Genomic DNA, 20415 nt, shown 5'->3' with positions numbered 1-20415 from the left:
CACATTGACCCCCAAACACAGAGTGGTGGGTTCTTCCCAATCTATGGTACCGTTAACATGATTGTATGCCACACTGATCCTTCGGATCCTCAGACCCTTCGCTTACTCGCAATCCCGCCTCCCAGGACTCAATTTCCCTGCCTGCCCCTCCCGCTACGTCAGCCCTGCCGCCGCCGCCGCCGCCGCCGCGGTTGCTGCCAAACTCCGGAGTGGATTTTGGGAACGTGCGCGCGGACGGCGCCCTGGGCATGCGCAAGCGGGCCCCGGGCCCCGCGGGTCGGGGACTCAGGTAGCTTGCGGTTGCACCGCCTGCGACCCGCTGCCTAGCTAGCGTCAACTTGGAGGCTGCAGCCACCACTCGGGCCCACAGGGTGCCTTGGCCTCCTCGTGGTCAGTGCGCCGGCTCCACCGCGCGGGCCCCCTGGCCAGCCTCTTCCTCCCGTGCCGAGGCAGCCGCAGTGACCCCGCCCCCGGGCCGAGGATGTGAGAGACTGGCCAGGCGTCCCCGCACCGGGCCCGGGCGCCGGGAGTCGGCGGCTCGGCAGCGCTGGGCTATGGCCCTGCTGCCGGTGCTCCTCGCCTCCTGGGGCTTGGGGCAGTGAGGTGCCGGCGGGCGAGGGGAAACGGCCCTGGCGCGGCGGGGACCAAGGGGCCTGGGGCGCCATGGAGGGGGTGCTGTACAAGTGGACCAACTATCTGAGCGGTGAGTGGGGGACGCGCTAGACGCCGGGTCCTTTGTTTGAGCAGCCGGAGGGCGACGTCGGGACGCGAGTCCTGGGGGTCGGGGTCATGGTCCCTCCTGAAACCAGAGGCCTGCATGGCCCGGGAGTATTTACCCAAAGGTATTCTCACAGGACCGTGTCACCCATGCTCTTCGGATACAGACCTCTGTTGGGGCTCGATGAGGGCCTTGGCTGACCTTTCGCTTCAGGAGAAGCTATGAAATACTGAGTTTTGGGGTCACTTGAAAGGCAGGATGCCCTCGGTGTCAGCGGGAGGGGGCCGCTGCCTTCCGCAGTGGGGTCTTCTGGGAGTCTGTCGAATTCTGGCCAAGGAGCTGGTCTCGCCCGGCCAGCAGATAGGTTGGAAGGTTTCAAATGAATGCCGAAGGTGAGCTGGAATTCCGGAGGTAAAAGGTCCTTTTTTCAAACAAAGTCCCCAGTGCAAACACTTTCTTTTTGTCACCTTCGGAGTCAGCTAGGCGGACCAAGGTATCAAGAGTTCCATCTCAACAGTTCGAACGCTCCAAAGTAGGTACACGGTTTTTGCTTTTCTCACTGAGCATTCTTTTTGTTTTACAGACTCACAAATTACCAAAAAATGAAACCGTAGCAACTGTTTTGTTGCACTGCTGAGCAGAATGGCTTAAAAATAGTACCCCGCCCCCTTTCCCATGTGTGGAAGTACTTTATTTCGTATCTTGGAAGGTCATAACTATTCTCCAACTGTGAATATGATTCAGAACTAGCTTTTTTTTTTTTTTCCCATTTGTGCAACCAATGTTTAGTAAAAGCCTTCTGCTTGCTGGAAACTTGTGTTACTCACCTTTTGGGAACTAAACTTTGTTGTGGAAAATGAGCTGGACACTTATTAATTTTTGTAGCACTGTATTTGAAACCAAAAGTATTCCCTGTATCTCTTATAGTGGGACAGATATATTGTCCCACCCGTTCTTTGATAGAACAGTTTTTTTTTTTAAGATTTTATTTATTTATTTGACAGAGAGAGATCACAAGTAGGCAGAGAGGCAGAGAGGAGGAAGCAGACTCCCTGTTGAGCAGAGAGCCCGATTGGGGACTCGATCCCAGGACCCTGAGATCATGACCTGAGCCGAAGGCAGCGGCTTAACCCACTGAGCCACCCAGGCACCCTGATAGAACAGTTTTTAAACGTTGTAATGTGCTGATGCTCTGGGGTGGTTTAAGGACTGATGTGTCTGGGAGGATCAGTTGGCATAATGACTTTGATGAGGTTACATAGCCCAGCCAAAAGTGCACCTGTTGGGTGTACCCAGAATCTCTTCCTTATGCAAACTATGGTTAGGAGTGAGTCCTGTTTATTTTTCTAATAATCATTAGTAGAGGCTGATTGAGGAGAAGTGTTAAAAGATCTTCCCTTTGCTTTTGAGGACTTTCTTTGATGTCAGAGGATTAAACTAGATGTGAATAACTCGTGGCTGGGCTTTGGTGAATGTCCAATGCTGGTTAACACTCTTGTAAGCTAAAGGGAACATGCTTGATCAGGTAATTTTCCTTTGAGGTATCTCCAATTCCTGACATGTGTGGCTCTTATGTCCTAGAGTAATTTTAGTTCCTGGTCTTTCACTCCTTTCCATCACACTTGCTTTTTAACTTTTTTTCTTTCATCCTGAATACTCATCTTTCTTTTCTTCTACCTCCTCTCCCCACCCCACCCCACCCCCTTTTTTTTTTTTTTTTTTTTTTTTTTGCTTCACCTTTCTTCCTCTCCTCATTTATATGGAAAGGTTAATCTCTGGGTACAGTACCTGCTTCCTGTTGTGAAATGCCATTTTTACCACCCCCCCCAACTGTTGTTATGTATCCTTCAATAAATTGAAATTCCTCTAGAAGGATCTTTTGGAATCTTTATCATGTGATGCTTATACCATCTGTCCTGTTGGAAAAGGCTTTTTTTTTTCCCCTGCCCCAAGCAAATTCTGCGAGTGTGCCAGGGTGAAGCCCTAAAAATGGGGGGCTGGAGCCATTGCCAAAGGCAACTGTCCTTATATCGTGCTGCTTGTTCCCTTGAATCAGGTGCCTCCTCATTGTGGTGAAACTGTTCATAGAACCCCATCACACTGCTGGGTACTTTTCCTGAATATACTTATAGTTATGTTTCAGCACATTGTCTTTCATCAGGACAGCAATTTACTTCAGAAAGGAGCAGTATAGCCTAGGAGGAACAAATGCATTCTTGTTTCTTCCACCCTCCTATGTGAGTTAGTCTCCCAAAAGAGCATAGTGTGACTGTTGTTGTTGTTTTTTAAGATTCTGTTCATTCATTTGTTAGAGAGAGCACACAAGCAAAGGGAGCAGGAGAGAGAGAAGCAAGCTACCTACTGAGCAGGAAGCCTGGCATGGGGTGCGACACAGGGCTTTATTCCAGGACCCTGGGATCATGACCTGAGCCACACAGGCACCCCATGAAGCTTGTTTTTAAAAGTAGTATTTTGTCTTAAGGTTTTCCATGTAGTAATTTTAAAATACATATAATCCGAACTCCAGTTTTTGTTCATTCTGAATTTTTCTCTAAATCATACCTGCTTGTGTAATTTTGTCATGCCCACAGCTTGATATGGAAACCTTTTGTCAAAGTTGAGTGGACCAGTTAAGAAATCAGTTTATTCGCTGATCCTTTGACTACTTGGAGGACATTGTTAATTTCATTCAGCACCTGCGGTGTCCTGGGCACTATATTAACCACAGGTCAAGCAACATTGAGGAAGAGACACAATCCCAGCCTTCCTTGAGCTTATAGTCTAGGGGCGAGAAAGACATTCTTTGAATAAATACTTAGAAGCATGTTCCAAGCGTGTGTGATTTGGGGAAATGTGAAGGAGAAAAGCTAGTCTGTGTCATTGGTGAAGGCTTCTCTGAAGAAAAAACACAAGCAGAGCCTGAAGGATAAATAGAAGCTAGTTAGCAAGGCCAGGGCAGAGCTGCAACTGGAGGTTGCGAAGAATTTTTAGGTACAGGGAATGTCCGTATGAAGGCCCCAAAGCAGCATAGAGACAGGCAAGTGAGGAAAGGAAAGAAGACCCAGATGGCTGCAGAGTTTAGAGTGAGGCTGAGGTTCCAGCAAGGCTGCAGGAATCTGTAGGAAGCTCCATAGGCCCCTGCAGGGCTTCTTACACTGGTTTGAACACTGTGGAGTGGTTGGAGTGTGGGAAAGAGAGAGAGATGATGATAAGATTGTTTAAAAGCTTACTTTGATTGCTTTTATTGTATTTTGCTAAATACTGTATTTTATGAGTTTCTCTTGCCTCTTGAAATAAACTGGTAGGTATCAATTACTGTAAGTTGGAAGCATCATCAAGCCCTGAGAATAACATCTAAATTGTTTGCATGAGTATAGTGCTAAAATACAGAAATAGAAGCAGTCCCTTTTCCTAGTATGCTAGGTATTATATTCAGGTACCCTGTGCTCCTTAAAAGGAAAATGAAAAAAAAGAAGAAGAAGAAGAAGAGAGAGAAAGTGAGAGCTTATGTGTATTTTCTTCTTCAACAGCCCTAAACCAGTCCACTTTTTAAGCATCAGAACATTGGACTTTCTGGGATTTAGTGTCAAGTCCTCTCTTCAACTATTAGATTAAACCTAGAATAAAGAGGAAATGGATCAGACATTTCACAAACACCTGTACTGTGTGAGATGCAGAGCTAAGCATTGTATGTTTGTTATTTGTATCTTTCAAGCCCTAAAAGTTGGTCAAGGAATATTACATATGCTCGGTTGTGAATGAATGCTCTACAGTGGAGCTCTAGTTGAGGAGTCCGCTGATATCAGCTCCGGCACTGCCAGCTTCAGAGTCGCTTTTCCATTCTGAGCTTAGCATCTTCCTCTGTAAAAATGATGAGATTTACCAGTTAAAAATTATAAAAATAGTAAAAGACTCAGTAACGTTCCAGGCATTATTCTAAACATTTTACATGGATTAACTCATTTAATCTCCATGGCAATTTTAAGGAGCAGTTGCCTTTATTATTCCCATTTTCCAGATGAAGATACTGAGACACAGAAAGGTGAAGGAACTGGCCCAAGGTCACACAGTTAGTAAGTGGCTTCAGAGTCATTGCTCCATTACATAATACTTTGAAAGGTCCTTCCTGCTTGATCATTATATAATTCTAGCTGATTCATAATGCACCTATATTTAAAGTATGTTGACCTAGAATAGCAGACTCTATCTGGGGGTAGGAGGAAGAGAGGAGCTCAGGACTGAGGAAGACTTTGCTCAGCGTTGTGCATATGTTTTGTCACAAGGAAATTTTCTGAGCTGTGCTGTGAGCATTCTGCTTTGCAGTTTTAGGTCCCTTTCCTGCTCACTCAGCAAACAGGAACACTGCTGCCCTGAGCACTATCCACTGCAGACTTCATGGGTCCAACCAGCAGCTTAGGGCACAAGCATATCGCAGTACTGCCTTCCAGAAATAACAAAAACTTGCATCATGCTGACCAGATGGTTGTCTGAGGAGGTGCTATAATTTTGCTTACTACCTCCCAAACCCAGGTGGAGGAAGGTTACTCTTGCCCATATATGTCTGTGCTGTATAGACAGTGCCAAGAGGACACCTAGAATGTGAGTGATCCAGAGTAAGATTCTCAGGGTCTCATAACCACTGGTCAGCACTTTTTTGTTGTTGTTTTAACATTTTTATTGAGATGATGATTCACTTACCGTAAATTTCACGATTTAAAGTATACTAGTTAATAGTTTTTAGTGCATTTACAGAGTGCAACCATCACCACAATTTTGAAACATTTGCATTATCCCCAAAAGAAACCCAGTTAGCAACCATTCCCACCCCACCCCTTCTTCTCTTTGACAACCACTAATCTTATGTCTGTGTAAACTTGTGTATTCTAAATGTTTCATATAAAGGGAACCATATATTATGTGGTCTTTTGTGACTGACTTCTTTTTGGGGGGGGGGCTTATGAATGTATAACATGCATCAGTACTTCATTGCTTTTTATTACAAATAATATTCCAATATACTGATATACCATTGTTTTGTTTATCTGTTCATCAATTCAAAATTTGAGTTGCTCTATTTGTTTTGATTATTATGAGTAAAGGTGCTGTGAATATTTGTGCCAAGTTTTTATGTGGACATGTTTTCATTTCTCCTGAATATAAACCTAGGAGTCCAATTACTGGATCATACAGTAACTCCGCTGAGTTACTCAGCTCTTTACCAAACTGGCTGTTCCATTTTACATTCTTAACAGTAATGAAAGAATGTTTCTATCTTTCCACATTCTCATCAACATTCATTATCTACCAATTTTAACTTATCCATTCCAGTGAGTGTGAAGTGGTATCTCATTGTGGTTTTGATTTCTGTTTCTCTGATGACTAAGGAAGTTGATCATCTTTTCATGTGCTTATGAGCCATTTGTATATCTTCTTTGGAGAAATGTCTATTTACTGCCTTTGCCCACTTGTTGACAGAGTTATTTTGTTATTATAGAATTGTAATACAGGTTCCTTATCAAATATGACTTGCAAGTATTTTTCCTGTTCTGTAGTTTACCTCTCACTTTCTTTTTTAAAGATTTTATTTATTTATTTGACAGACAGAGATCACAAGTAGCTAGAGAGGCAGGCAGAGAGAGAGGAGGAAGCAGGTTCCCTGCCGAGCAGAGAGCCCGATGTGGGGCTCTATCCCAGGAACCTGGGATCATGACCTGAGCTGAAAGCAGAGGCTTTATCCCACTGAGCCACCCAGGCGCCCCTACCTCTCACTTTCTTAATGGTATCATTTACAGCACAAAAGTTTTTAATTTTGATGCCCAGTTTATCAGTTTTTTTCTTTTATTGCTTGTGCTTTTACTGTCGTATCTTAAGAAACTATTGCCTAACTTAACCCAAAGTCATGAAGATTTACTCCTGTTTTTTTCCTAAGTTTTTATAGTTTGAGCTCCTACATTTAGGTCTGTGGTCCATTTTGTGTATGGTATGAGAGTCAAGGGTCCCCTTTATCCTTCACATTCTCTGTCATATCCAGTGTTCAACTCTTTTTTCATAATTTCAGTGATGAGATCATGGGCCAGTATATTTGAATGTTTTAAATGCAAAGGTTTGAAGTTGGAAAGGCCTGAATTCAAAGTACCGCTTGGCTACTTACTAGTGCTGACACCTTGAGTAAGTTACTTAATCTCCCTGAGCCTCGGTTTTAAGATGACAGCAAGAATAATAGCCATACTAGGTCTGTTATGAAGATGAGATGGGTAACATTATATGAACCTGCCTGGTACATAGTTTGCTTGCTGTTAGGTTAATTTGACAACTGTTTGATTAACGATGCCAGAAAAATTCAGTTGTTAATTTTATCTGTGTGCAAACTCTGGCTCCTCATGGCTTCTGAGAATATTTGTATCCTGAATTCTTTAAATCCTCCTTTTGGGAGTTGGAGTGGTATAATTTATAAAGGAAGATATTCAAATGAACCCTCAGAATCTTGAAATTGATGGAATTGACTCTGTAGTCCTATGACTGTCATTCTTTTGAATGAATGCTGATTACAGATCAAGTTATTTTGTGTATTACTGTACTTTTGCTTCTAGCAAAAATTAATAATCTGGTAAGGAACATAAGACATGTTAGACCATTGCCTCATTGGCACTCCATCAAAGCAGTACCAGTCTTTCCCTTGATTCTCATGTGTGATGTAGTTGGGGATGTTAGGAGTATATGACTGTGGAATCTTATGTCTGTAGACTGAAGAGGTTTGGGGACCATTTTTCTCAGACTGTACTCTCAGCGTTTAATCTCTGCCATTTCCTGTTACCATTACTTCCATCTTATTCAGAATTGAGCAAAAGATAGTTGAATTCCATTAGGAATAGATTTGAGACAGACAAAACAGGCAATGGAGCTCTGTTGTACACAAGACAGATGAATGAGACAATGCGGAGGGTAAGTCCAAGAAAAATTCCATGGTGCTTGGGCGTTTCTCTCCTTAGATCTGTTTTCAAGTTTGTGGAGGGTAGGTATAACAGTACCACGAGAGATGGAAAAATGGCTGACTTCAAGTGTTAGCCAGAGAGGAAACAAAATATCATTTGCTTGAGAATCTATTCCATGCCCTTTAGGTAGAATTGTTCTTGTGTAATCCAAGGCAAGGATAGCTCTGTCTTGGTTTTTAAATACCTGAGGAATGGTTTCAACAATCTACTTTTTAACACAGTCTAATAGCCCCCAGTCAGCCAATCATTCATTCACTAAGAATGAATGGAACAGTAAGTATCTGCTTCTTACTAGACCCTGTGTGTGTGTTAGGGACACTGTTTGAATAAGACATGATCTGTTCTCAAGGAGATCATAGTCTAGTGGATATCCCTCTTAACTATGAAAAATGCCCTTCTAAATTCATGATTTTGACCCTTAAACCTTTACATGGTTGTTTCAAGGCTGTGGCTTGACAGGCCTAGAAGAACCACATTGCATATCACTGATCCCTAGGTGTAGTTAGCTGTTAACTATCAGCCTGTGTCTTTACTGGAATTTTAAAAGCAAATTTGGGGTAACCTTGACAGGCTGGAATGTTAAAGTCTTTGGTTGTCCAAGTTGACATCACACATGTCCTTTTGCTTTTCTGCCTCTACTGGCCATTATATGCAGCTTAGATGGAGACCAGCCCTCCATCTTCTGAGGCCCATATAAGCAGCCTGAAATGATACAGGGAAGAAAGAATATGAGTAAGGTATAAAACTGGTCCAAGGATGGGGCGCCTGGGTGGCTCAGTGGGTTAAAGCCTCTGCTTTCGGCTCAGGTCATGATCGCAGGCTCCTGGGATCGAGCCCCGCATCAGGCTCTCTGCTCCACGAGAAGCCTGCTTCCTCCTCTCTCTGCCTGCCTCTCTGCTTACCTGTGATTTCTCTCTGTCAAATAAATAAATAAAATCTTTAAAAAAATAAAAAGTGCTCATTAAAAAAAAAAAAAACAAACTGGTCCAAGGAAATAGGCATACCTTTGTTAAGAAAAATGTAGGAATCCTAAAAAGAAGGGAGGGAGGAAGAAAGAAAGGCATGGGGGAGGGAGGGAAGGCGGAAGGGGATGGGAAAAGAAAGGAAAATGTAGGAATCCTTTTTCAGAAGTGGTCAGGGAAGACTTCATGGAAGAGGTGGGACCAAGAGGTGGGTGGAATTGACCTGGGCAGAAGGGAAAGGCGAGGGAACAGAAGTGACTCTCAGTAAGGAAACCAGCAGTACTAAAAAGGAGAGTTCTGTCCTGAGAGCAGGAGGAAATACTGGGGTGTTGTTGGGTTAAGCCAAATCAACCCTGATAGTTTTTAATTGGTAGGGAGTTACTTGGAGTTTCTCAACAGGAAGGAAGAACAGGTAAAAACAGTACGTAAGGAAGATTTAGCTGGCTAAAACATAATAAGGAAGGAGAGAAAGCTGAAATACAGGACAAGATGATGATGGAAGGGGAAAAGGGAGGCAGTATCCTCCATTTCACAGATGAATAAACCAAGGCTTTTAAGATAAATAATTAACTTAGAATCACACAGTATGGGGCACCTGAGTGGCATAGTTGGTTGGGTGTTCAGCTCTTGATTTCGGCTCAGATCTGATCTAAGGGTCATGAGATTGAGCTGTGTCCAGCTCTGCACTCAGCAAGAAGTCTGCTCAGGTTTCTCTCTCTCTCTCTCCCTCAAATAAGTAAATCTTAAAAAAAAAAAAAAGAATTTTCACAGCAAATAAATCTTGAGCCAGGTCTGCCTGACTTCATGTCCTTCCCATGATTTTATGCCATATGCCTCAGCATGGGCATGGTATAATGTTGAAGCCAAGAGTGAAAATGAGGGCGGTTGGGAAAGACTTAGAGACTGAACTGGAAGGATGGGGCAGAAGTGGCCCTCAGATGTGGAGCTAGGATAGTAAGAGGATGCTGGGTTTGTTAAAAGTGACATCATAGTCAGAAGAAAGATGACATGTTAAACCTTAGCTATTCTGTTTAGTCCACCTCTTTCATTTATAAATGGGAAAATAATGCCCAGAGGAATTAAGTAATATGCTCAAGATGACACATCTAGATGTTATGAGTCTGGACTTGAACCAGTTTCCTATTTTCTTGATTAAGGTGATGGTCGGACATGTATCAGAAGCATTGCCTAGAACAAGTAAATATAACAAATACACGGTTCCATAGCCCAAAGCACACAGCAGAGGTAACTTACAGCAGGCTCAACAGAAGAGAATATCATTTGTATGATATACTGTAATTACAGGCTCCTCACCATCTGCATGCCTGACTCCCCAGTAGACGATTACTCTTTGAAGTCTGAGATCTTCTTTTCTCTAAATCTCTAAGCTTGGCAAATTATAAGTGCTCAAAAAATGCTTTGTGAATTAATTAATGGTAAATTGAGGAACCTATAATTTAGTTAATGCTTGGTTATTTTCTTTACTATTAGGGATGTCTCTTCCCTTCTTCCCAGCTGCAACAAAGTCTTATGACTGACCTGGCAGAGGAGCCCACAGCCTTGTTATCCACTGTCCAGTCTGAAGCTCCCAGAGGGAAGCCAAGTTTGGGGGGAGGGTTCTGATGAGGTGGAATATGGCTGAGCACCCACCATTGGACATGGAAAACACCAAAACTGTAGAGGTCAGGGGTTAGTAACTGCTTTCCTTCAATGTAAAAATGATAATAGGTTTTCTCACCTTTAACATATCTATAGAACATCCCTAATATACTGTATTGTAACCATCATATAATATGTATGGGTTATGAATACAGCAACCATAATTTATGGTGAATAAATTAAGTCTTGACTCACCATTTCAGAAAGATTGTTACTCCTATAAAAACATTTCGTCTCCCTTTATTTTCTTGACATTAGCTAATTCTCTTGAAGTAGATTCTGCAAAAGAATTGACTTTCCTATTACTTTGACTTAAGATAGAGGTTTATGGGTTTTGAAAGCTGAAAGAGACTGTTAGACTCATTCTGTAATTCTGTAGAAAAGGAAATTAAAGCTGAAAGATGCATTCAGCCTTTTTGCTTCTTTTCTGTTCCTGTTTGATTATGGTCACTAGTGTTTACCTCTTATGGTTGATGAAAAAGCACCTTTCATTAATTTTTTTTCTTTATACTTAGCTTAATTTCCTTTTTTTCCTTTTTTAAAAATGTTATGTATTTGAGAGTAGTGAACAAGAGAGAGAGTAGAGCAGAGGCAGAGGAAGAGGATGTCGACTCCCCACTGAGCAGGGAGCCAGATATGGGGCTGGGTCCCAGGACCCTGGGATCATGACCTGAGTCGAAAACAGGTGCTTAACTGACTGAGCCACCCAGGCGCCCCTTAGCTTAATTTTCGTTAAGAGATTTAAATAGCCCCTTCTTTTGTTTTTCTGCTTTTCTATACAGCAGCATTTCATTATGGATTTTTAGAAGTTTGCAACGTTATTTTTTTTTATTTAATTTTTTCCTGTTAGGCGATAATACTGTAAACTTTTGGTTTCCCATAACACCTAATTGGTAGAAGTTCTGAAGAAACTATGGTGGGTTTATAGGCAGAGTGTAGTACCTTAGCATGAGGTTGACATTTCACTTAGTGGGTTTCCTACTAGTCCTGTTTAAGAGTGTTATTATTGGGCTAAGATGGAGTAAGCTCACTGTAGCCTCTTTCCCACTGAGTACAACTTAAAACAAAACAACGTACTCGCGCAACTACCTGAGAACTCTGAAAAGTAAGTAATAGCAAGCAGACCGGGTAGGGAAGCAAAACCACCACCATGGTAAAGGTGAATACTCTTGAAACAAATGGAAAGGTATAGGTTCTTAGCAGAGAATTATAAAATATTGAAAAGGACTAAATGGACATTTTAGAACTAAAAAGTATAATATAATTTTTAAAAATCAATCAGTAGATGGGCTCAGTAGAATATAGATGGCACAGAAAAGAAACAGTGAGCCTGAGGATAAGTCAATAGAAATTATCCAGTCTTAAGCACAGAAAAAAAAATTGGTATAACTGAAAGGAAAAGTAAATCCACAATTATCTTTGGAAACTTCAACATTCTTCTCTTAGTAATCCATAGAACAAGTAGACAGTAAATCATCCAAAGATACAGAAGATCTGAACGCTCTCCACCAATTTGACCTAACTGACGTTTGTAGAGTAATCCTTCAAACAGCAGCTGAATACTGTATTTTTTTCCCTTTGTAAAAAGATTTATTTATATATTTGAGAGAGAAAGTGAGCATGAGCAGGGGGAGGGACAGAGGGAGAAGCAGCCTACCCTCTGAGCCGGGAGCCGAACCTGGGGCTGGATCCCAGGACCTTGGGACCATGACACCAGCTGAAGGCAGACACTCCACCCACTGAGCCACCCAGGCACCCCTGCTGCATTTTTGTTGTTGTTGTTCAAATGCATGTGGGACATTCACTAAGATCAGTCATGTTCTGGGCTACAGTAGAAACTGTGCCTGATTGAAAAGAATGCCCTTTCTTTAACAAATAAACTAAAAATCAGTGACAGAAAGATCTGGGAAATCCCCAAATGTTAGGAAATTAAACAGTATACTTCTGAGTAACCTGTAGGTCGAAGAGGAAGTCTCCCAAGAAAATTGTGAAATAGTTTCAACTTAAAATGAGGACACAACAGTGGTTGGCCAGGGATAAAATGTGGGAAGAGGGCTTGACCTCAGAGGAGCAGCACAAGAGAATTTTAAGGGGAGGATAATGGAATTTAACTGTATCTTTATTTTTTTTTAATTTCTAATTTCGTTTTAAGATTTTATTTATTTACTTGAAAGAGAGAGAGAGAGAGAGACAGTGAGAGAGAGCATGAGATGGGAGAAGGTCAAAGGGAAAAGCTGGCTCCCTGTGAAGCTGGGAGCCCAATGCAGGACTGGATTCTGGGACTCTGGGATCATAACCTGAGCCAAAGACAGTTGCTTAACCAACCGAGCCACCCAGGCACCCTTTCTGTATCTTTATTTTGGTGGTTGTTCAAAAATTATGCATTTACTGAAACTCAGAACTGTTAACCAAAGAAGAAATTTCACTACATGTAAATTTTAAAATATTTTTAAGAATTTAAGTGTCAGGGTGCCTGGCTGGCTCAGTCAGGTTGTGAGTTCAAGCCCTGTGCTGGGGATGGAGATTACTTAAAAATAAAACCTTGGTAGGGGGGAAAAAAGGAAGTAAAGTGCCTTTTTAAAGGAGTACCCTTTTTTTTTTCCTTTAGTGAAATGTTTGGATGAGTTACTTGTCACAAGGGTACTGAGTAAAAAAAAGAAAGTATTTTTTAGACATGAGTATGACTCACAAATAATCACTTTTTGGTTCGGATCTTTAAAGGAATAAGAACATCTCTAGAAATTCAGATTTGAAAATGTAGTTGTGAAATAAAAAAGGAAGAAAATATAGTATAAATTAACATGAGCTATGCTATTTTAGATCAAAATATATGTACATTTTTATCAAGAAAATTATGCTCATTGAAAAAATATATATTGTTGAACAATTCATTAAGCTGAAAAAAGTGAATTTTGCAAACAGTTTCTGTCAATTAAGTATAGACAGACATTGCACTATGTGAGAAAAGAACAAGCTGGTAACAGTTTGGGAATATTGATATTCAGATTTTCAATTTCTTTGAATAATGTTTTAAATTTTTTAGAGTATAAGTTTTATACTTCTTTTGTTGAGTTTATTCCTAGGTATCTTTTTCTCTTTGATGTTATTATAAAAGGAACTGTCTACTTTCATTTTCAGTTCATTGCAACTGTATACAAATACAATTGATAACCTGTATAGTGGTCTTCTATCTTGCAACTTTGCTGAACTTATTTTAATAGTCTTTTTTATTGGACTCCTTAGGTTTATGCTTTGTTTTGTTTTGAAATATACAAGAGTGTCTGCAAATAAAGGATTTGCTTCTTCCTTTCCAGTCTGAATTGCTTTTATTTCATTTTGAACCCTAATTGCCCTGGCTAGAACCTCCAATAATGTTGAATAGAAGTGGCGAGAGGAAGCATCCATATGTTGTCTCTGGAAAAGCATCCAGTCTTTTGTCATTAAGTATGACTGACTCTAGTTTGGGGTTTTGGGGTTTTTGGTTTTGCCTTTTTGGGGTTTTTTGAGGGGGGTGGTGGCTTTATCAGGATGAAGTTCTCTTCTGTTCCTAGTTGGTTCAGTTTTTGTTATGAAAGGGTGTTAGATTTTGTCAAGTGCTTTTGCTTTTTCTACATTTAGTGAAGTTGATTCATGTGGTATTTAATAATCTTTTATTTAGGGAAAAAACCAACTCAGACTTGAAGGGGAAAAAAAGATATTTATTGGCTCACTTTAAAAAAAAAAATCTCACTTAACTGAAAAGTTCAGTGGATATCTTATCTATGGTTATAACATGGCCTTATTGTGAATGTCAGTCCAGATTTGCATCCTTTTCCTGCTTCCCTCAAATCCTCCTACACCGATTCCCTTCATATGTGAATCATGTTTAGATCTCTGGTGATGGACGAATGACTGGTGGCTGCTCCAGGCAAATATCTTCAAGACCAAAGGAAAAAGAGAGTCTCCATTTCTTTCTGCCTTTGTCCAGACCCAGCAATAGTCCCAAGTTTATCTTTGGTTCACTTGCCTGTTGCAGAGCGTATCATTGAGGACAGGGGATGTGAAGTGCCATTTAAGCCTGAATCACATGTCCCCTCTGGCGCTGGTTAGCCCCACCCAACTACGTGGATAGAGTATGGAGAAGGAGATTTTCAGTAACAGAAATGTGCCGGTTGCCAAAAATAAATATCCACTATGCCTTCTGTAGTGAAATAATCCAGGATAATGTGAAGTGTGTGAAATTGGCATTTAAGTACTTTTATTCCCCTACCCCATCCTTGGCATGGGTAGCTTATATAAGCTAAAACTTTTCTCTGCTCATTGAAGTTTCTTGTCTAATCCTTCCAAGTGGGGGGTTTGGCTGATACCACCACATTCCATCTCCAATAGAGAATGGCTTAAAAAAGCAGTGGGGGTTGGACAGGAAGATTAATCTAATGGTAATCTAAGAGAGCAGGGACCTGTTACACCCACAGTTTTCATTTGCTTTTTTGTTACCTTGAATATTTTATCATTTCCAAGTATGTTAGTGAGGGTTTTCTAGAAAAACAGATCCGATAGGTACAGAATTGTATACGTATTACATGCATACATGTATATGTATGTGTACATATATCATACATGAAGGGTTTTATCCGAGGAGCTCTGGCAGTCATGTATGAGAAGGCCCATGATCTGCTCTAGGCAGGCTGGAGAATTAGGAAAGCTGGTGATGCAAGTTCAGTGTGAGTTCAAGGGCCTGAGAATTGGAGTGGTGGATGGTATAAATCCTGATCTGGGTCTATAATCCAGAGAACCAGGAGCACCGGTGTCCTAAGGCAGGAGAAGATGGATGTCTCAGCACAAAGAGAGAACAAATTCTCCATTTTTCTGCCTTTTGTTCTACTCAGGCCCTCGGTGGCTTGGATGGTGCCCGCCTGCAATGGTGAGGGCAGTCTTTACACAGTCCACTGATGCAGATGCTAATCTCTGCCACTGACACCCTCACAGACAGAACCAGAAACAGCATTTTATCAGCTGCCTGGGCACCCCTCAACCCACCAAGTTGACACATAAAATTAACTATGACATCAGTCAAGGTAACCGCAAATTAATTTAAAACAGGAAATGGATTGATGGCCTCTTCATTCTTGCCTCTTTTCTCATACAGTTATTAGTGAGCTGTATCTGCGTGTCCCAGTCCCACTCCAGACTCTCCATTTCCCTGCCTGTAAATTTCATATAATGGGAATGAGACCTCTGTGATCTTTTAATGTGCTTTCTGAAAAATCCAGTAACTTTATGCTTTAAAGAAAAGTTATTCCTGGTCATGGTTTTTATAGTTACAAACTATAGGATAAAATAATGATATGTAGAACTTCCCCTGGTATAATTAGAACTTCTAGGTAAATGTAGAACCTATTACAGGGAAGGTGGTGTTTCAGTTGCTATTACAGTTTACCAGCTACTTTCAAGACTTAACTGCAGCTGTGCTTCTCATGTGTGTATTGGGGGGGGGACGCTGTTTAACTTTTTTCAGATTACTGGAAGATAAACTTAGTTTAGGGCCACATTTTTTCAATTTGTAGATATTTTTTCACATTTTAACAACTGAAGTTGGGAAGCATCTTAGAATCAGCACCATGTCATTACTTAATGGGCAGGTATTTTTTCCTTGCATTACATAAAATAATGGCATGTCTTAAAATTGATGGTGTGTGATTAATTTTCTGTGTCAGTTTTCCTGCACCCTGGGGTGCCTAGACATTTGGCCAGACATCTTTCTGAGTGTGTTTATGAGGGTATTTCTGGATGGGATTGGTGTTTGAATTGGTAGATTGCCTTTCCTAATATGAATGAGTCTCATCCAATCAGTCAGAGACCTATACAGAATACAAAGTCTAAGAAAGAGGAAACTCCTCCTGCCTGACTACGCTGGGACTTTGGTATTTCCCTGCCTTCTGACCGGGACTGAAGGACAGCTCTTCTTGGGTCTTAAGCTTCTTGATTTGTGTGAAATCAGGCATCAGATATCTATACCTAAGCAGCCCTTACGGTTGTGCTCAAAGCTCCTACAGGCCTCCTCTCTGTCTGCCTCAGCCGCAGAAGAGTCTCATCAGAAAAATGTATCCCTAAAGGGCTATAGCATTTCTGAGAAAGAAAAATATATATCTGACTGAGGACTGTGACAAGGCTTATGCAGAAATAGTCAGAGATGACATTTTAGAAAAGAAGATTGAGCTCAGGCAGTAGCCCAGAAGCAAGAATACAGAAAATAAGTTTGGTGTGTCTAGAATATAGATTGGCTAACAGCACTAGATAAGATGTATATTTCAACCGAATATGGTTTGTCCCCTGAAATTCTCCAAAGTAAATTGAATTGTTTTAAGATTATTTCATTTCAGTGGATCAATATTAAGTGTTAAGTCAAAGTTATCTTCTCCTAGGGCTCAGATGCCCCTACACACAAGCTTATTAGCACTCTGTAACTCTGTGACATTGAAAGGGCTGTAGCCGGGGCACAGTGCAAGAGCCCTGGACTCAGTGGGGAGCCCACACAGACCAGCTTCAGCCACTTGCTGCTGACAGATTCCAAAGACAGAGAGACTGAATGGTGGTGAAACAAGAAAATAATGTATTTCAGTAAGACCAACACTAACAAGTCAGCAGACTGACATCTCTAGGACAGTCTCCAGAGTGCTGAAAGTACTCTTGAGTTTATTCTTTTATTTTTTAATTTTATTTATTTTTATTAACATATAATATATTATTTGTTTCATGGGTACAGGTCTGTGATTCATCAGTCTTACACAATTCACTCCTGGGTTTAGATAAGGAAAATGTGGGACAAATGTCAGTGGGTATGTACGCTGGGCAGTAAAGGTCAGGTCGATCACTGTCTTAGGGTTAATTGTGCAGGGTCTTACTGAAGTCAGGACAGTGGTTTTAATGCTTGAGGGAGTAGTTTCAGTTCCTATCAGGGAATGCTTTGCCTATGTTAAGAGATAAGTGGTGAGAAGAACTTAATCAGGAAGCGGAGACTAGGGTCAAAATGGAGGTGGTTGAAGTCCTCTTTCAGAGCAGTGCGATGTTCTGCCTCATTTCGAAGTTTGGGTTAATTTTTCTTTTTTCTTTTTTTTGGGGGGGGGGTTAATTTTTCTTAACCAGAGGAGAAGAGAGCAGGAGTGTGATAACAATGTTCAGGAAACAATAATCTTTTATCTTCAAAAAATTAAAAACTGGTGATTATTAGTACCATATTAAAGGTAAAGGAAATAAAAATCACCAATAATCCTGTTAACTAGAGAATCATCACTGTGTTCCTGATCCTTGCAGACTTCTACTATTATATTATGTGACTAAAAATATATGCCCCTGTGGGTGTTTGTTTTTAATTTAAAAACGGGATCATGCATACAGGTATTTACTAAGCTACTTCTTTCCGTTAGACTTTCCTCTGGAATTTAAGCTCCTTGGAGGAGCTGGGACCCAGCCTCCTTTGTCAGGTCCCATTGTTGTGTCCTGGGAGGCAGCTTCCAGGTAGGCAGTAACTGAGACCAGGCTCTTGCTTCTCTTTGCAGGTTGGCAGCCTCGGTGGTTCCTTCTCTGTGGGGGGATATTATCCTACTATGATTCTCCTGAAGATGCCTGGAAAGGTTGCAAAGGGAGCATCCAAATGGCGGTCTGTGAAATTCAAGGTGAGAAACCAAGACATTTGCAGGTTTTCTTTTTCTTTCTCCCATAAAATAAAAAAGCACTGGCCTCTGCGTGTCTCTCTCTGACGTTCCTATGGTACAAAGATACATAGTGTTATGTCCCAAAGAAAGACTTGCAAATAAGACCTAAAACTGCAGCCAGTTTTTACAAGGAGATTGTTGAAGAAGTAGTCAAAATAAATGAGAGCAGGGCGCCTGGGTGGCTCAGTGGGTTAAGCCGCTGCCTTCGGCTCAGGTCATGATCTCAGGGTCCTGGGATCAAGTCCCGCATCGGGCTCTCTGCTCAGCAGGGAGTCTGCTTCCCTCTCTCTCTCTCTCTGCCTGCCTCTCCGACTACTTGTGATTTCTCTCTGTCAAATAAATAAATAAAATCTTTAAAAAAAAATAAATGAGAGCAGTGTACTTTACCACATATCTCGTGCTCATTTTTTAATCACTTGCTCACCTAAAGCCAGCAACTATGTGCAAAGCTTAGTTCGTTTTTTTACTGCAGCATCAAATGCTTCTGTGTTTAGATCAGGACGCACGCACACACACCCTCTCACCACTGCTACATACTTAAAACAAGCAAACAGATACAGACCTGCAAATAGCCTTTACTTCTTGGTTTGCGGACGTCTTGAGCCATGCTAAGAAGATGTGGCTCTGAAACAGATTAGAAGAGAAACAGATGAGAAGGGTATTTTGCAGCCAGATGGGAGGTGAGAGTGTGGTTTGCTTATTTCTTCTCCCAAAGGTCTCACACTTTTGTTCCAACTTGTGAAGGACAGTAGAAAAGGGAAAATAATTGTGTTCTTGATTGCTTTCCAGTAAACCCAAGAAGATACAGAGGTGCACCCTTACTTACTGGCATGCAAACCTTTTTGGCCTCAGAGTGCTATTACTTTATACACACAAGCCAAAGAGAGATTCTGTCTCTATTCTGATAAGGAGAATTGAGTGCTTCTTTTTTAGTCTTAGTGATATGTTGGAGCCAGCCAGGGCTTTTCCTCTTCATCAGCAGAGGCATCAAAGAAGAGATAAATAAACTAGGGGAGGTGGTAAGGGCTAGCTAGAATGACTTGTACCAGTTGAGCTCAAGAATTTGGGTGGGGTGGAGGCTACCCAGATAGGGCTCTTCTAGGTTTCTGACCTCCCTCTGCCTTGCTCCCAGTTCATTCCGTAGATAATACACGCATGGACCTGATAATCCCTGGGGAGCAGTATTTCTACCTGAAGGCCAGAAGTGTGGCTGAGAGACAGCGGTGGCTAGTAGCCTTGGGGTCAGCCAAGGCTTGCTTGACTGATAGTAGGACCCAGAAGGAAAAAGGTAAGTATCGATTGTGCTCTGGTCTGGAAACCTTGGGAATCTCCTCTGGCATCTCTGGGTTCTCATATTTGTTATCTTGCTTCTGACCATGTAGCCAGCTTTTTGTATCTTGCAAATGCCATGTACCTCTGGAATTTAAACCACAGCTTGTATCTGACTCTTCTCTCTTAGCATATCATACTAGAGAGAGCACAGGCTTTGGAGCCAGACACAACTGGATTCAAATAATGGCTTTGTAAGTTTCTGGCTTTTTGTCCTTGGCATAGGTTACTTAATCTCTCTAATCCTCAGCTTCCTTATATTTTAAAAAGAGGTAATAACCAGGGTTCGAAGGGCTGCCATGAGGATTAGTAATGATATGAACCTGTTTAGTACCCAGTCTGGCACAAAGTTGATCTTTGGTAAACAAGCCTCAGAGCAGGGTACTTTCTGCAGTAACACCCCACTCCCCCCGCCCCTTCCCTGGGGTGGGATGGATACTTAATTGTTAGGTTGCTACTGCTTAATGCTCATTAACTCAACATCATTAGGTCTCCGGAGAACCCTGGCACAACTTTCTGTGGGGACAGGTTGTGGGGGGGGCAGTAAGTGCCAGGGCTTACTGCCTGAGACCTAGCGTCACCTTCCCAGCCCCTGTCCCCGAAGAGATTGGCAGGGGACAGGGGCCTCTTTCTCATGACAGGTGTGGTAGGTGTGCTTAACTCTTCAAGTAGACACAGGAAAATGGCCTCTTCCTTGGTTGTTTTCTAATGCTAAATTGGGAGCATATTCTAGACACTGTCAGCTTTGACTCAGATCAGGTTGTAAGGTGTAGCTTTTTCATGGGGAGAAAAACAAAAGTGATAATGACTCACTGAGCCCTCAGCGCCAGAGTAGCTGGAGCGCTGTGCTAATGAGGGAGCAGCAGGTGCGCTGGCGGCGTCCTTAGTCTTGATGGGTGGCGTGCTGGACCAGTTCTGTGAATCAGCAAGCCATCTTATTAGTGATAATTGCACGTTACAGAGCAGTTTCCCAGTTTTGGGTACTGTTAACAGGTAGATAGCTATGACCCCATTTTACAGATAGTGAAAACTGTGCAGCAGATGAACCCTTGACTGCTACC

General features: G+C 41.8%; 1 protein-coding gene across 2 annotated transcripts in view; it reads left to right on the top strand.

The window, feature by feature from the left end:
* Positions 1-218: 218 nt before the first annotated feature.
* PLEKHA8 (pleckstrin homology domain containing A8) overlaps positions 219-20415 on the top strand; it is a 58760-nt gene continuing 38563 nt past the window's right edge. Inside the window, exons 1-3 of one of the 2 annotated variants that reach the window (XM_032304354.1) lie at positions 219-703; positions 17870-17986; positions 19158-19313. In XM_032304354.1, coding sequence (XP_032160245.1) covers positions 664-703; positions 17870-17986; positions 19158-19313 — 313 coding nt within the window. In that variant the 5' untranslated portion in view covers positions 219-663. The remainder of the gene's footprint in view (positions 704-17869; positions 17987-19157; positions 19314-20415) is intronic. The other variant, XM_032304353.1, reaches the window with a different exon arrangement.

The sequence above is a fragment of the Mustela erminea genome, chromosome 11, assembly GCF_009829155.1.
Source record: "Mustela erminea isolate mMusErm1 chromosome 11, mMusErm1.Pri, whole genome shotgun sequence".
Lineage (NCBI taxonomy): Eukaryota > Metazoa > Chordata > Mammalia > Carnivora > Mustelidae > Mustela > Mustela erminea.
The sequence above is the reverse complement of the archived record's forward strand: the minus strand, read 5'-3'. Positions and strand labels throughout refer to the sequence as shown.